This window comes from Phlebotomus papatasi, chromosome 1 (genome assembly GCF_024763615.1).
Source record: "Phlebotomus papatasi isolate M1 chromosome 1, Ppap_2.1, whole genome shotgun sequence".
Classification (NCBI taxonomy): Eukaryota; Metazoa; Arthropoda; class Insecta; order Diptera; family Psychodidae; genus Phlebotomus; species Phlebotomus papatasi.
Genome location: NC_077222.1, coordinates 99,121,187 through 99,137,284, shown reverse-complemented (window position 1 = coordinate 99,137,284; position 16,098 = coordinate 99,121,187). Strand labels below are relative to the sequence as shown.

Here is a 16,098-nt window from a genome sequence, read left to right as displayed (position 1 = left end):
CGAAAATAATTTTAGGCCACGCCCCTTTTAAAAATTATGACTGACTTACAATATTTTCAATGTTTCTGTAAGAGGCTGGCTTAGATACCTAGATTAGCTTTTTGAAAGGAAATGTTATGGTATGTATAGCATTTAATTTTCATTTTATGAAAAATAGACCACGCTCCTGTTGTTTTATTTTAATAAAAAGTGACCAATTTAATATAATCCGATTATTGGAAATTATTGTGTGATTGAAATTACATTTTTTTTATTGTTTTGTTTTACAGTAGACTCTCGCTAATTCGGCTCTTTTAAGATTGGGCTACTTTTTAATTCGGGCAGCAGTTAAATTTGAAAAAAGTTTGTTTACAATTCTTCGTTGCATTTCAAAAAATTTATCGCCCGAATTTCTCTCAAATTCGGGTGACATTTCGGTCCCAAATGCCCGAATTTGAGAGGGTCTACTGTATTTCCAAAAATCTTGGAGAAATAATATTGAACCTTCCGTGTAAAATTTGTCTGAAAATAATTTTTAGGCCACGCCCCATTTAAAAACAAAAGCCGAAATTTCGATTTATATTACTCTCTTTATGAGATATATTTTATATTGGGAAGGTAACTGCATAAACTAGCTTCTTTCTCCAGTCTGGATGATAGGAAATAATAACATAAAAGAAAATATAAAATTGCAAAATCTATCCATTTTCAGATTTGAAAAAGAGTTATTTTTATTCTATAAAAGAATTATTTAACTCTTAATACGATTTATTTTAACTCTTAAGACGAGTTATTTTCACTCTTAAAAAGAGTTATTTACACTCTTTTATTATGTAAATTTTATAACAAAAAAGTTGATACAACTCTTCTGAATATTACACCTAAGTAGAAGTAAAATTAACTCTAAAATATAGTTAATCGAAAATCACAACGAAAAAGTGTTAAGTCAACATCAATTCGAATAAATTTTACTCGTTTATTTTTCTGAGTGTATGAATAAATAAATAAATAAAATATATGAAAAAAGCGCAGAATGTGGTTTCAAGTACTTTGCAAAGTCTAATTTTCAAAAATATTACATTTACTTTTTTTAAAATTATTTTTGAAAATCCCAAGTGGAAAATTTGCTTTTTTGGAGCAACTATATATATCTTTTTTTTAAATTTAACACAGCACTTCCAATACAATTGTATACAAATTCATTGAAAAATTGCAAATTGTAGTGAATGTTTTTGTTGCGGGGTATGGTTTATTTGTAGGCTGATCTTTTCGGCTTATTCACTATTTGAAAAGTTCTAAGAAATATGTCATTTTGAAGTTAATTTGTTGCACTTTTCAATGTTTATCAGGGAAATACTAAAATGTCTTATCATTTCAATATTGAAAGGACTTCAGACGAAATTATAAAAAAAATAGGCTACGCCTCTTTTTGTTTTAAAACATAAAAACGAAATTTAAAAAAAATCACTGTTATTTAGGAAATAATTTTATTTGCAAAGGCATTATGGAGTCTTTAGAGGTACCTATTCGATGAAAAGGAAATTTGGTGATGCCACGTCAACATTTATTTGCTACATTTTCATCATTGTATCTGTCATCCAGAAAAAAATAGTTGAATATTCTAGACAATTTGAAATTTTACAAAACATAAACCAAACATAAATCAACCTGTCTTATTTTATTTAAAAGCCTAACGATGGGTGTGGCCTATTCTTTCATAGTCGAAGTCCCTTTGTGGTCTGGAGCTGCCATTGCACCGCCCCTTGAATACTGAATTAAGTGCTAAAATATTTTTGGCAAATCTGTCTCAGAAGGGCATTCTCTGGAAAATAATGGAAAAAAGTGTTGGCAGTTTTAGTTAAAAATTATTACTTCGGTTTTATTTCAGGTGTCCCTAAGGCTCCCAAAATCACCCGAGAGGAAGCCAATGCCGAAAAATTGTCGCAGATTCCGGGGATTCAGCGCCTGGGTCCCCTTCACAAGTCCTCATTTCCCGTTCAGCTCACGGAAAGCGAGACGGAGTATACGGTTTCCTGCATAAAGCATTGCTTCGCTCACCACATGGTCTTTCAGGTGAGTTCACTCTTCATTGTCTTTTAAGAGGTGTCAGAGTTCATTTGGTAATTAACCAATTTCCTGCGGTAATTAATTTTCTTGAGAATCTCTTAAGCTGATTGGTTTGCTCCGTTAACTCCCACCCTCTTTCCATTTTAATTACACCTGAATTTGTTTAATGCCACCATCTGGTTGTTTTATTAATTTTATTTAGATAATGAGGCTAAAATGAGTTTGTGTTGAAAAAGATAAAAGATTAAATGAAAATTGCTTTTAGATTATCCATCGGAAAAATATTTTTGGTAAATAAATTAGCAAATTGGTTAGCAAAAAACTAAAAAAAAATTATCATGAATCCTCTTAAGTTAAACCGAAAATGCCAAATTGATAAACAACTTTCCCAAGTTCCTTGATTTTTTATTTTATTTCCATATTGATCAAATTTCATTTTTTATAATTTCAATTTTATTATAATTTTACAATTACTAATAATAATAGTTATTTTATAACTATTTTTATTAAAGTTTGCTTAAAAGTCTTAACAGTTTTTTTCTAATTTTTATATTTTTTTCAATTTAGTAAAATCTATCTCCTTTTCTTTTTTTACTATTCTATTATTTTTCAGAATTATTTGCTAAAATTAGTAAAAATAATAATCTTTTTATCTAACTGCAATAATGATTTCATTATCATTATGATTTTATTATCATGCCATGGGGTATTTCAATATCAATATGGCGCGAAACAACTCTCTAAGCAAGAGGCTGATAAATGCCCTGGTGGAGTCTCGCTCGCTATCCAACCTGCCACTCAAATCCACAAGATCCTGTCCTTGTAATTCTCCTTACTATATAATTGGACCTTGTAATTCTCCCAAAGGAAACAGTTGATCGATGGCTGCGTTACAGACAAAAACCGTACCCTCATCCAGATCTCTGATCATGATGTTATCTTTGCCTCGTATAATTCCCGTCTTCCACGTTCCAGAAATTATGAGACAACTTTAATGGTGCAATTTCAATGAAAAATTAATATTCGTTTTTTATGCTCTACTGTTCTCAAATGCTTCTGCATTATCGACATTTCTTTGTGTTGGTTCCTGTCTCGACTGTTTGGTGATTCTAGAACACGGCGAGAACTATGGTAAAAATAGTCGAAACAGAAACCAACACAAAGGAAAGTCGATAATGCAGAAGCATTTAAGAACAGTAAAGTATTTATTATACTGTTCACAACGTTCACAAGTGCTTCTACGTTATCGACCTTTCTTTATGTTGGTTAACTGGAATCTATCTAGTGCGCTCTTTGTTTTGTTTCGCTGTTGTGTTTCAAATTTTTCAGATTTTAATATTTTACTGCTCGAACTCAAAGAGAGACCAGTTATATAATCGTCTTAAAATAAAATTTAAGGGTTCAAACACCCTTAAGCTGGCTATACACTAGACAAAATTTATTGCAATATTTCTTTTCAATATTGAATATTGACAAGGATTACCTCTACATTGAAAAGATTTATTGACATAAAAGTTTCAATATTGAAGAAAATTGTCCAGTGTGGAGGCAATTATTGCAATACTTGTTTTAATATTGAGCATTTTTTCAATATTTTATTTCAAGGCCAAATAATATCAATAAAAATTTTCAAAGTCGCATTGAAATCAAATTTCAAAGAAATTCTAAATATCAAATTGATTTGATATTGCCTTCAATATTTTTTAATGGTCAGGAATCTTCTTCGTTCAGAACATCACGGAACTGCTGGGATTTCCTTGTTCATGAATGAAAACATATCCAAGATCAAAATCCAAGTCACGACACATCTCTTCCTACTTCCTCCAGAAAATCCCAGATTCTTGGAATTTCGCTGTACATTTTGACAAATCTGCCCAAGAACCCAGCTTGATTAGCACTTCTCACCTGCTTCCTCCATGAAATCACAGTTCCTCTGAAATTTTATTGTGCACTTGGTCGAACACACCCAAAATACTCAAGTTGGTCAGAAGGCTTTTGTTGATTCCTCGAGAAAATCATTGATCTTCTGGGATTTTGTTTTGTATTTTGTCAAGAACACCCAAAATACACAAGTTAGTCAGAAGATTTCTCCTGGTTCCTCCAGGAAATCACAGATCTTCTGGGATTTTCGTATATCTTTTGTCAATTACGTCCAGAATACTCAAGTTGGTCAGAGGATTTCTCTTGGTTCTGTAGATCCCAAAATATCAGTGATTTCCTGGAGGAACCAGGACATATGAGGAGATATCTTTTGACCAACATAAGTATTCCAGGCGTACTTGACAAAAGATACAACAAAATCCCAGAAGATCTGAGATTTTCTGGAGGAAGTAGGGGAAAAGTCCTTACAAAGATGGGTTTCTTTGAGCAGGATATACAGCAGAATCTCTGGTCCTGTCTACGATGATATTCTGAGGTGTCTTTCTGTTCATACGTATGCTAATTACGGTTAATTCATCTAATTCAAAACCTGCTCCAAATGGAAATTTTTCGCTACTCCAAAAGGAAAGGAGATTTGTCTCCAATTAGAAACTTTCCCTTGTCTCCATTTGGATTTATTTGTTTCCAATTGAAGTATTTTACACTCGTGTATTTTTCTTGTATTTAAGAAGTTTTCAAATTCTATCTAAAGAATTTTCACTAAACAGTAACATTCTAGAAAAGATAAGGAGCAAATTTATGTAATTCTCTTCAGAAAAATATAAACTTAATGTGTTGAATCTTCTGTCAAAGTTAAAGCGTCTGGAAATGGTTTTGAATTAGGACATTTACTCTACAAGAGTTTTTCGATGTTTGAGAGGAACTGAATCTCTGACTAGAATGATATTTTAGTAAGTTGTAATATTGAAGTCAATTTGTTTAGTTGGCGAATATTGAAATATTGGTTTCAATATTTTCTTCAATATTGAAGTTTTTTTCAATGTCACTTTGAAATGTTATTATTGCAATAATTTGCCTAGTGTGTAGACAGCTTTAACCCATTCAGTCAATGTACCAGAAATACTTGAGATAGAATGTTTATATTTTGGGATTAGTTTCATACAGATTAGTAGATGCATTTTTTGAAAAAAAAAAAAAATTATCTCATATGGGGGCGCGGGGAGTCTCTGTCAAACACACGTCTTAACGGTCACTGTATTTAAATTCTGTGCATTAGTTCATTACAAACTCTATTGCTTTATATAGAGTAACTAATAAAGAAAACAAATTGGCAACTAGAATTCAAATCAGGAAAGAAGAAAGAGGCCAATTTTAACAAATTCGAGGAGATGTCGTATTTTCCGTCCGTCATTTTGAGCAAAAATTTTGCATGACCTTCCTCGAAGCAAGAAAATAATAACAAAATGTATTTTCATCTCTGTCGGACTATTTTTCTCAAGTGATTGAATAACTAACGTTACTAAAAATCCATTCCCGACAGCAATTCGGATAAAAATTGCCCAGAAATAAATCATCAAAAATCACTCAATTTGCGTATGATGTATAATACAATGGTAAGGAATGGGTTAAAGGAGCTTCGTTAGGAATTAATGCTTCAAGAAATTTAATATTATTATTTAGCAGAATTTATTCAGAAAACTTGGAGGATTTTACATATGTGTTATACAAATATTTAATTTGTAAAATAAGGTGTCCTGTCCAGTTCAATTACTCCCTGAATCCTCTCCTTTATTCGTTAATTCAATTAGTAACTCTATGGGGAATGATAACCGCAATAACTTGGCCAAAGTTTATATTTTTAATTAGTGAGCTTTAACCCCTAACTAACAGCTGGGTTGAAAAGTTATTTGGTGTTATAATTGCCTTGAAAGTTGCTACTGAATATGGTGGAAGTAATAGTTGGGAAAGTACTCTTTGTCTCTGTTTCTCACTCTGGAAAGTCCTAACGGTATGAATTTAAATATGCAAACTATGCAATTCCCAATTAAACGAGTTGCAAGTGGTCAGTGTCATAAAATATTAGATGAGATCATATATTCTGTCAGTAGAAGAGGTAAAAAGTTTGGAGTGGTATATCTCAGCTCCTGATGAACATAATTGGATGAGTGAACTATTGTTGGAAAGCTTGGTTCATTAGCTTTCAGAATCTGGTATATGTAATTGGCTATGGGTAAATCATGGTCATCCAGAACCATTTATGTCGAAGAAGACACTTTTTGCAGCGTCATTTTTGACCATCTACTGCTGGGACCTGGAGTGACCCACTTTTCTCGCACTTGGACTGTTCGTTAGAGTAACTCAAAGGGTATAATTTGTGGAAGAAACTTTTTTTTGGACGTCTTACTTTTTTTTATTCATCGACTTTTGCAAGAATTTTAACATTTTATACGCATAGAAAAAAATGACAGAAATCCTTTTATCTCATTTTCTGGACAAACTAATGAAGATATCGACTTGGAATGTTCTAAGTACTCCCCCATAAGTTGATCCAAGGAATCCAAATATCATATCAATTTCATCCCCACGTCTATCCTTCCCCTCCAGAAACCACTCTTTTAGGATTTTTGTTATTTTTTCCTTGCGTGTAAAATGTTAAAATTCTTGCAAAAGTCGATGAATAAAAAAAAGTAAGATGTCCAAAAAAAAGTTTCTTCTACAAATTATACCCTTTGAGTTCCTCTAACGAACAGTCCAAGTGCGAGAAAAGTGGGTCACTCCTGGTCCCAAAAGTAGATGGCCAAAAAAGACGTTGCAAAAAGTGTTTTCTTCGACATAAATGGTTCTGGATGACCATGATTTACCCATAGCCAATTACATATACCAGATTCTGAAAGCTAATGAACCAAGCTTTCCAACAATAGTTCACTCATCCAATTATGTTCATCAGGAGCTGAGATATACCACTCCAAACTTTTTACCTCTTCTACTGACAGAATATGTGATCTCATCTAATATTTTAATATATCTGCAAAGATATTTGTGCAAAAACAACATTTTATCGATAGTGAGAGTCAAATACCATAGGAAGCAATAATCTTATAAAGCAGAGGCATTGTGTAATTAAAATGGACGAGCTTATTATTGTATACCTCGAACATAATCTTGAGTTTGAACAGAGGCATCTAATTTAAATTGTATTGGTTTATTGTGTCTCTTTTTTTGGGTTTTGCTCTGAAGTTCGATTGTGTAAATACACTATCTGATCAATTGTTGGAAAATGTTCGAGTGGACCTTGTGCTTCCGGAAGGATTCATTGCTCGTGCCGTGATACCGTGCACAAAATTGCCATATAGCGAAGTTGGCTCAACTTATGTTATTGTGGAGTTTCCCAACGATGTACCGAGTTCTGTGGCAACACTCTGTGCAACACTGAAATTTATTGTGAAGGACTGTGATCCGGCCACTGGTCAGCCAGATTCACATGAAGGCTACGATGATGAATATATTCTGGAGGATCTGGAGATCACGCTGGCTGATCAGGTGCAGAAGGCGAAGAAGAGCAATTTTGGCGCAGCATGGGATGCAGCTGACACTGAAGGTGAGATTGGAACGATTGGAAAATGATCTTTTTTTCAGCTGTGATTCTTTCATAGTCACACATATTGTGATGCTGCGATTTTGTCAAATATTTCCGATCGGGCTAATATTCACGGAATAAGTGTTTTGAATATCCTCGGGGTAATATTCGTGAGGATTGGATTAGATTACAGCGGGGCGATTCCTTGCGGGAACCGCTACATTCCGGTCTAAAGGTTTAGCCCAGTTTCCAAAGTTCTTAAAGGTGGTTCTTCAGAATCTAATACATTATTTGCCCTTAATAATCCAATCTTAAGCTAAAATTTTCCAAAAAATCTTGACTGATAGGAAATTTGAGAAATTAAAATTCTTGATAAATAACCATTAGACAGTTTAGGAGCATAATGCAACAAAATTTTGGTTGGTTGTTGTCTCGAAAAGTGAGAGAAAGTGTCACGGATAAAAAGGAAATGGTATGTTGTAGGAGATAATTGATATTGTTCTAAATTAAATTTCAAGTTATAACTAGAAAATTGCTGGATAAAATAAATATTAACCACCCAGCGAGACAGTGGCAGACACTCGTGAGACAGTGGCATCTGCACATATTTGGTTAATACTTTTTCTTCAAGAATTGCTGACCGGTTAGCATATTTTAGCTGATCGATTCAACAAAAACCAGTTTGAAAAAACTCTCCGGATACAAATTGTAGCATGGCCCGGTTGGCTCATAAAACCGTTTTATGGTGCTATTCCAATTAAAAAAGGGGAAATCTTTCCCCCAGATACGTTTTTTTTTTCAATTTACTGTTTCCAAGTGCTTCTTTTGTGGAAAGTAGTCGAGACAGGAACCAACACAAAGAAAATCGATAAAACAGAAACACTTGAGAACAGTAAAGTGCTAAAAATAAATGTTCATGAGAAAGATTTTCCCTCTTCATTCTTCTTTGGATTAGCACCAATTTCAATGAAAACTTAAACATTTTTAAGATCTTAGTGTTCCCAAATGCTTCTGTATTATCGATTTTTCTTTTTTCTTGGTTTCTTTGACGACTATTTAGTGGTTTCACAATACGGCGAAGACTGGGGAAAATAGTCAAGACAGGAACCAACATAAAGACAATCAATAAAGCAGAAACACTTGAGAACAATAGTGTGCTAAAAATAAATGTTCATTTACGCTTTTAATTTTTCATTTGGAAAAGCGTCAGGTCAGAAAGTCGGGCCATGTTACAATTGCTATTTGGAAAGAATTTTTCTTCAACAATGTTTTTTTTTTGTTTTATGAACCGTCTTGTACGCAATTTAGTATAAATGTCGTTTTTTTTAAAATATGTTTAAAAACGATTTTTCGATTTTTTGATATTTTTATAAGAAAAGTTTGCAGTGATTAGAGTTTTATTGTAGACTTACTTAAAACATTTCCAAAACGATGTTACAGTTGCAGATCGTAAGAGAGATTTCTAGATATACTTATTTTAATATTTCTTTTTTAAAACCTTTTGAAAAAACGTAAATAGACGATCTTTAGTTACTCTAAGGTTGTCTACAATTTTAAGGTTTTTCAAGTGAAGAATATTTGTTTGGAAATCGTCGTTTGATTAAGTAAATATGCTATCTTCATTTCCTTTGTATTTGCATTTGTTGCAAATGACTACAAAGCGATACGTTATCTATACGAACCGGCGTTATCTAGAGGGGACTCAGGATGTCTGGATTATTCACACAGCACACATTAATTATGAAGCCTAAATTGTGAAAACCAAAATCCCGAAAAGCCAAAATCCCGAAAGGCCAAAAGCCCGAAAAGCCAAAATCCCGAATGCTCAAAATCATGAAAGAGACGAAATTGTACGGAGGATAATGAAAATAGGATAATGAAAATGTCAATAGGAAATTTTCTTTTGCTTCCAATAAGCGCGAGCGTAATCCTGGAAGCAACTGTCTTTTTTTCGATTCGGATTTTTTGTTTCGAAGCTTTGGCTTTTCGGGATTTTTGCTTTCCGGTATTTTGACTTTCGGGATTTTGGCTTTCAGGCTTTCGACTTTTCGGGATTTTTGCTTTCAGGAGTTTAATCGGTTTCTTTTCGGCATTTTGGCTTTCGAGATATTGGTCTTAGGGATTTTAGCTTTTGGGATTTCGACTTTTTTGGACTGTGGCTTTCGGGATTTTGCCTTCGGGATTTTGGCTTTCGAGATTTTAGCTTCTCAGGATTTTGTCTTTCAGGACTTTGGCTTTCGGGGCTTTTGGTTTTCGTAATTTTGGCTTTAGTGCTTTAGGTTTTGGGATTTCGACTTCTCGAGATTGTAGCGTTCGGGATTTAGTCTTTTCAGGATTTTAGCTTTCAAGATTTTTCTTTTCGGGATTTTGACTTTTGAAATCTTGCCTTAGGAATTTTGTCTTTTGGGATTGTGGCTTTCGGGATTTTACCTTCGTGGTTTTGGCTTTTGGGATTTCGATTTTTCTGGATTTTGGCGTTCGGGATTTTTATTTTCGGGATTCTGGCTTTTTAGGATTTTGACTTTTGGGGATTTTGACTTGGGGATTTTGTTTTTCGGAATTTTGGCTTTAGGGCTTTAGGTTTCGAGATTTCGACTTCTCGAGATTGTAGCGTTCGGGATTTAGTCTTTTCAGGATTTTAGCTTTCAAGATTTTTCTTTTCGGGATTTTGACTTTTGAAATCTTGCCTTAGGAATTTTGTCTTTTGGGATTGTGGCTTTCGGGATTTTACCTTCGTGGTTTTGGCTTTTGGGATTTCGATTTTTCTGGATTTTGGCGTTCGGGATTTTTATTTTCGGGATTCTGGCTTTTTAGGATTTTGACTTTTGGGGATTTTGACTTGGGGATTTTGTTTTTCGGAATTTTGGCTTTAGGGCTTTAGGTTTCGAGATTTCGACTTCTCGAGATTGTAGCGTTCGGGATTTAGTCTTTTCAGGATTTTGGCTTTCAACATCTTGCTCTTAGAAATTTTGGTTTTTGGGATTTCGACTTTTTGGGATTGTAGTTTTCGGGATTTCGGGATTTTGGCATTCGGGATTTTGACTTTCCGGATTTTGGTTCTTCACAATTTTGTCTTTAAGGATTTTGTCTTTTTAGGGATTTTGGTTTTCGGAATTTTTGCTTTAGGGCTTTTTTGTTATGGGATTCGGACTTCTCGATTTTGTTTTCGGAATTTGGGCTTTTCGACATTTCGACTTTTCGTGATTGTAGCGTTCGTTATTTTTAGTTTCAGGATTTTGGTTTTTCAGGATTTTGGATTTCAGAATTTTGCTTTTGGGATTTTGTCCAAGATCTTCTTTTAACATTTTTTTGCAAAAAAAACTGACTAATCTTTTGTTAGAGAATATAATTTGGAGGAATGAAACTTCAGATACGAAGTTGTCATGAGCGTCATGAGCAAATGAATTTGGCGTGCTCTCTAACGATTTAAAAATCCTCAAATGGGAAATCGGAAAATAATTATCAAACAATCAAAAATAACTGCTATTTCCTTTAGGACAATTCAATTAATGAATATGCAATGAAAGAATCACAGCTTCCATAAGCTAAAATACGCCTATAAGTAAATTTTAACTCCTTTAATTCTCTATCCCTATCTCTTTCTCCCTTTTCCGTACTTTTGATTACTAACAATGATAATTTGCGCGTCTACAGATTGGGTAGAAGCTGAAGATACTTATGCACTCTCAGCGGTTAATACACTACAGGAGGCCGTCAATACAATTTTGAAATTCCTGGGATTGAGTGCAGCCAGTATGTCGGAGAAGGTGGCCGAAGGAACGCATACTCACACCTTACTCTGTTCAGGTAACATTCCATTTCTCTTATTCAATATACTGTCTTTCAATAATTATCGCCATTTATCACCAATATATTCTTTAATTCGCCTCTACGTTGCGCATTATTTGCGTATATTGGCTCATGTACGTTGTTCATTTGTGTTGTTATTGACCACTGAAGAAGAAAAGACAACAAAAAAACACACAAACGTTAACCCATGGAGTTATTATGTAAATTTTTTGAATCTATGTAAAAAAAGGGGCGAGGGAGAGAGAGAGAAATGTGCCGATAAGAAATTTTGAAATACCTCAAAGCGGATTTCGCAAGTTATTCCAAAATACACCGGTCATTTTTTTTTGCTTAAGTGAATATTGTCATTATGATAACGTCGAAGTTATTTATCGTGAATTGAGTGTATTGGAAATTAGAGAGAATTTATACAGTATGATCAATTTTTATGCAAATTCAAAACTGTTCAATACTTTCGCACGTTTTACGAACGTCTTTTTTTTTGTAATGTTTCGAGTGGCGATGGGAAGATTAAAGCTGGACTTGGTGATACATTCTGAGATTTATCTTAAATGAAGAGGAATTTTAAATGGTGAAAAGCAAAATAAAGAACTTTTTTTCAGGCTTACGATTGGAACAAAATTGATTCTAATCTGATTTTTTTGGGAATGTATGTGACTTCTATTTAAGTCTTAATTGGCTTTTGGGTGGTTTTTGTAATTAGTGTTTAATGGCTTTTTCTCGCAAGTGTTTAAGTAATCTTAAATATAATTTGTCTTTTTTTTATTTGTCGTCACAAGAATTTCGCTTGATTTTTGTGCTACAAATTTATAATATCCATCTTTGACGAAGTTTATAAAGATTAAGGAGATTGTCTTTGCAAATTTTTGGGACAGAAAAGGAAAAGAATAAGTTGCATGTTTTATCTCAGGACACTTCACAGCAAAGTGAATTAAAAATGGGGCAGTTTAGTATGTTCTTCATTTCATAAAATATTAGTTGACCTGGAGAAAAATGTATTAAAAGTAAAATTTTAAAATTCTAAATTTTTCAAAAAAAAAAAGATGTGGCAAAGCGTCCCAGGCTTTGCAAAATGATTGAACGTGTGACTTCGATGCTTTACTTTAAATGTACTTTCGCATCATTTATCGTTTAGTGTTTCTTAACTGATTTGAACCGATTTATGAGTCAGTCAAAAGATCCCACAAAATAGTTTTAAAGAGTAATAAAATTGATTTTCGGACAAAAATTATTTATTCGTTCATAACTGGTTCATTACCGATTCACGATCGATTTGAACCGATCCGTAAATCGCTTAAAATATCACCCAAAATACGCCTTATGAGTAAGAAAATTGATTTTCGGATAAAAAATAGATACTGGTTATGAACCGATTCATTACCGGTTCAGAACTGATTGGAACCGGTTCAGTTTTCTCGGAAATTCCAAGACCTTTCCAACGATCCCAAACATGATCCCATTCGCTTTATAAATGCGCTTTCTAGACCGTTTTTAATCTTTGATCTTAAAAATCCGCTTTTATGAATAATTCAATGGTATTTTCGTATGTGGAGGAAATATTCGCCTAGTAATATCTAAAACATACAAAAAAAAAGAAAAAAATCGTACTACGCGTTGTCGAAGTATCCCACAAAATCATGACTTTGGAAAAGAAGGGAAGGGGTGGGAGGAAATGAGGGGCATGTTAGCGATCAAGGTCCCAAGTTGCTTTCTCTAACCGTTTGGCCTCTAAAACTGGACATAGCCGGACGGACAGTGTCTCGTCAAAGAATTGGAATCTTCAGGTTTCCAAAATTCTACCAAAGTACGATCACTTGGTGAGGGGGGTAAAGCCGAAAATAGACACAGGGATCGGCTTAGGGATCAGCCCGAAAAATGAGGATTTGTGTCGATACACTCACGGATCAGCCCATAATTTGGAGGATCAGGCTGATCTGCTAAAGCTAAATTCACGAGGTCTAGTGAAATTACGGAGATTAGGCGACATCAGCGCCAGTGTTGAAAATAAAAAGCTTTACTTTAGGTGTTTTTGGGTGCTTTTCGAAGTGTTAATTGGGTAAAAAAACATGGAGAGTAATGGTACGCAATGTCGAAAAATCATTAATTACGATTGGAGTAAAAGGGAAGGGCAAAGTGCTCCTTACTGTACGAAAAAAATCCATTGATGATGCACTTAACCCATTCCTTACCATGGTATTATACATCAATCGCAAATTGAGTGATTTTAGATGATATATTCCTGGGCAACTGATACTCGAATTGCTATCGGGAATGGATTTTTAGTAACTTTAGTTCTTCAATTACTTGGGAAAAATAGGCCGACGGAGATGAAAATACATTTTGTTATTGTTTTCTTGCTTCGCGGAAGGTCATGCAAAATTTTTGCTCAAAATGGCGGACGGAAAATTCGTCATCCTGTCGAATTTATTAAAATTGGCGTCTTTCCTCTTTCGTGATTTGAATTCTGGTTGCCAATTTGTTTTCTTGGGTAGTCACTCTATCTAAAGCAATAGAGTTTGTAATGAATTAATGCACAGAATTTAAATTCAGTGACCGTTAAGACGTGTGTTTGAGGGCGAATCCCCGCGCCCCCATAATAGATAAAATTTATTTCTTTTCAAAAAATTCATCTATTAATCTGTAGGAAACTAATCCCAAAATATGAATATTCTATCTCAAGTATTTCTGGTAAGTACATTGACTGAATGGGTTTAGAAGTCCTTTAGCAATCAAAGTGTGGAGATTTAATAGAAATTTACGCTGAAATCGCTAATCCTTGATATTAAATCCTTATGCCAAAAATAGACACAGGCTGATCCTGGAGAATACTCAGCTCGAAAAATTTGGCGGTAAAGGATCAGTCAAAACTATCATACACTGAGGATTTTGGATCAAGGATTAGCGTTTACAGTGTAAATTTCTATTAAATCTCCAAACTTTGATTGCTGAAAGACTTCTTAAGTGCAATATCAATGGATTTTTCGTACAGAAATATGCACTCTGATCTTCCCATTACTCCAGTCTTAATGCATTTTAATATTTTGAGACATTGCGTACCATTACTCTCCATGTTTTTTCACTCAATTGACATTTCGAAAAGTACCCAAGAACACCTAAAGTGAGGCTTTTTATTTTTAGCACTGGCGCTGATCTCGCCTAATCCCCTGAAATTCACTAGATCTCACGAATTTAGAAGATCAGCAGAATTTAGAAAATCAATGTTTCCAAATACCCCATGTTTACTACTGCCCCATTTTCGTCTGTGACAATAATGGATCATCGAAAAGTACCCGTAAAAATTGGTTTAAAGACTTTAAAAAATAACGATGTCGACTTTGAGGACAAAAGAGAAAGAGTAGGGTTATGATCCGGTTTGAATCGATTTGTTTACTCTCCAGTTATCGTGGGAATTTTACGAACTTTAGTTCAATGGTAATTGTAAGTATGTACAGAGAATCGTCAATCACAGCAAGTGACACTCAAATCATCCAGTTTTTTCTCAGTGGAGATAGAAAAAATTCCTGTCTCCACCCAGAATCGAACTGGAGACCTCTCGTTAACTAGACGAGTGCTCTACCAACTGAGCTCCAGTTATTATTCGAAAGCCTATGTGACTTCTGTTCTGGATAGAATTTTTATTAACTTTAATTAAGTAACTCAAAGGTAATAATTCAGTAATTCAGGAACTCAAAGAGAAAGCAGTTTTATAATCCACTTTTTTTAAACTTGTGTCACGACTAGAGTCCAAATTGTAAGAGATATCGATTTCCGGTCTGCGACGACCGTCCTCCCTCAAGTCAATATTGTCTGGGACAGCCTTCTCCTTTTCCCCCATCCCCTCTTTCCCCATCAAAATCATATTTTTTGGTTTATTTCGAAGACGTTTCCTAGACTTTTTTTCATTTTCGAATATGTTTCGGAGATAGTCAAGGTGAATATTTCGTCTTTAGAAATATTCCGAGAAACTTTTAGATATTGAATTTTCAAAGGTCAAAGTTTAACCACTTTGGAGGGCCAATTTTTCAACCAATTTGCTTAAATTTGATTTCTTTTAAAAGATCTTGAAATTTCCAACCCGGATGCATGGGACTTAATCGGTAATGAAACGGTAAAGTAGCGATAAATGATATACCTTTCATAACGTATTTTTCTTAGACAATTTCTTATCAATTCAATTTAATCGGTAGTTAACCGGTATGCACCTGAAAACCATGCGAAAAGATAATACACGGAGAGCTGTTTCTCGTGAATTCGAGGACTCCGCAAAGCTGGAACGCTTTGCCATCTTTTGAATAAAAACACTCAGGATATCTATGTACCAGAGGAAGTTTTTCTTGAGAGATGCCAGAGAAGCCTAGAAAAATCCAAAAAGGGAATTGCCACCACGATGAATGAAAACAATTTATAAAATAAAACCAAAATTACTGAATGAACAAAGTTTACGTCTCGGGAGGCTGAAGGGTTTGAAGGGATGGTTACATTTGCAAATAAATTTAACTGAAAACATTACAATATTTTGTGTATGCGCAAAAATACTCTATGAAACAGTATTAAACAAAATTATTCACCATATATTTTGACTAAAAAGTGAGTATAAAAGACAACAAGTATTCCCTAACCGAACTTTATCCATTCATTTGCATAAAGTTTCACTGTGGAAATGCGGGTTCGAAAACTTTATCTTCTATGCCAAAATGTGAATAAAGATAGTGCAGCATAGACAAAACTAAAATTTTCATGCTTCAAAGTTTCCCACAATTGTTCTTAAAACATCTTCCAGTGGC

At 34.1% G+C, this 16,098-nt stretch overlaps 1 protein-coding gene across 2 annotated transcripts in view; it reads left to right on the top strand.

Moving 5' to 3' along the window:
- LOC129810017 (coatomer subunit gamma) overlaps nucleotides 1-16,098 on the top strand; it is a 50,114-nt gene that overhangs the window by 18,381 nt on the left and 15,635 nt on the right. Inside the window, exons 5-6 of one of the 2 annotated variants that reach the window (XM_055860244.1) lie at nucleotides 7,165-7,525; nucleotides 11,159-11,311. In XM_055860244.1, the coding sequence (XP_055716219.1) occupies nucleotides 7,165-7,525; nucleotides 11,159-11,311 (514 nt within the window). Of the gene's footprint in view, nucleotides 1-7,164; nucleotides 7,526-11,158; nucleotides 12,917-16,098 lie in introns of those variants that run through there. The other variant, XM_055860243.1, reaches the window with a different exon arrangement.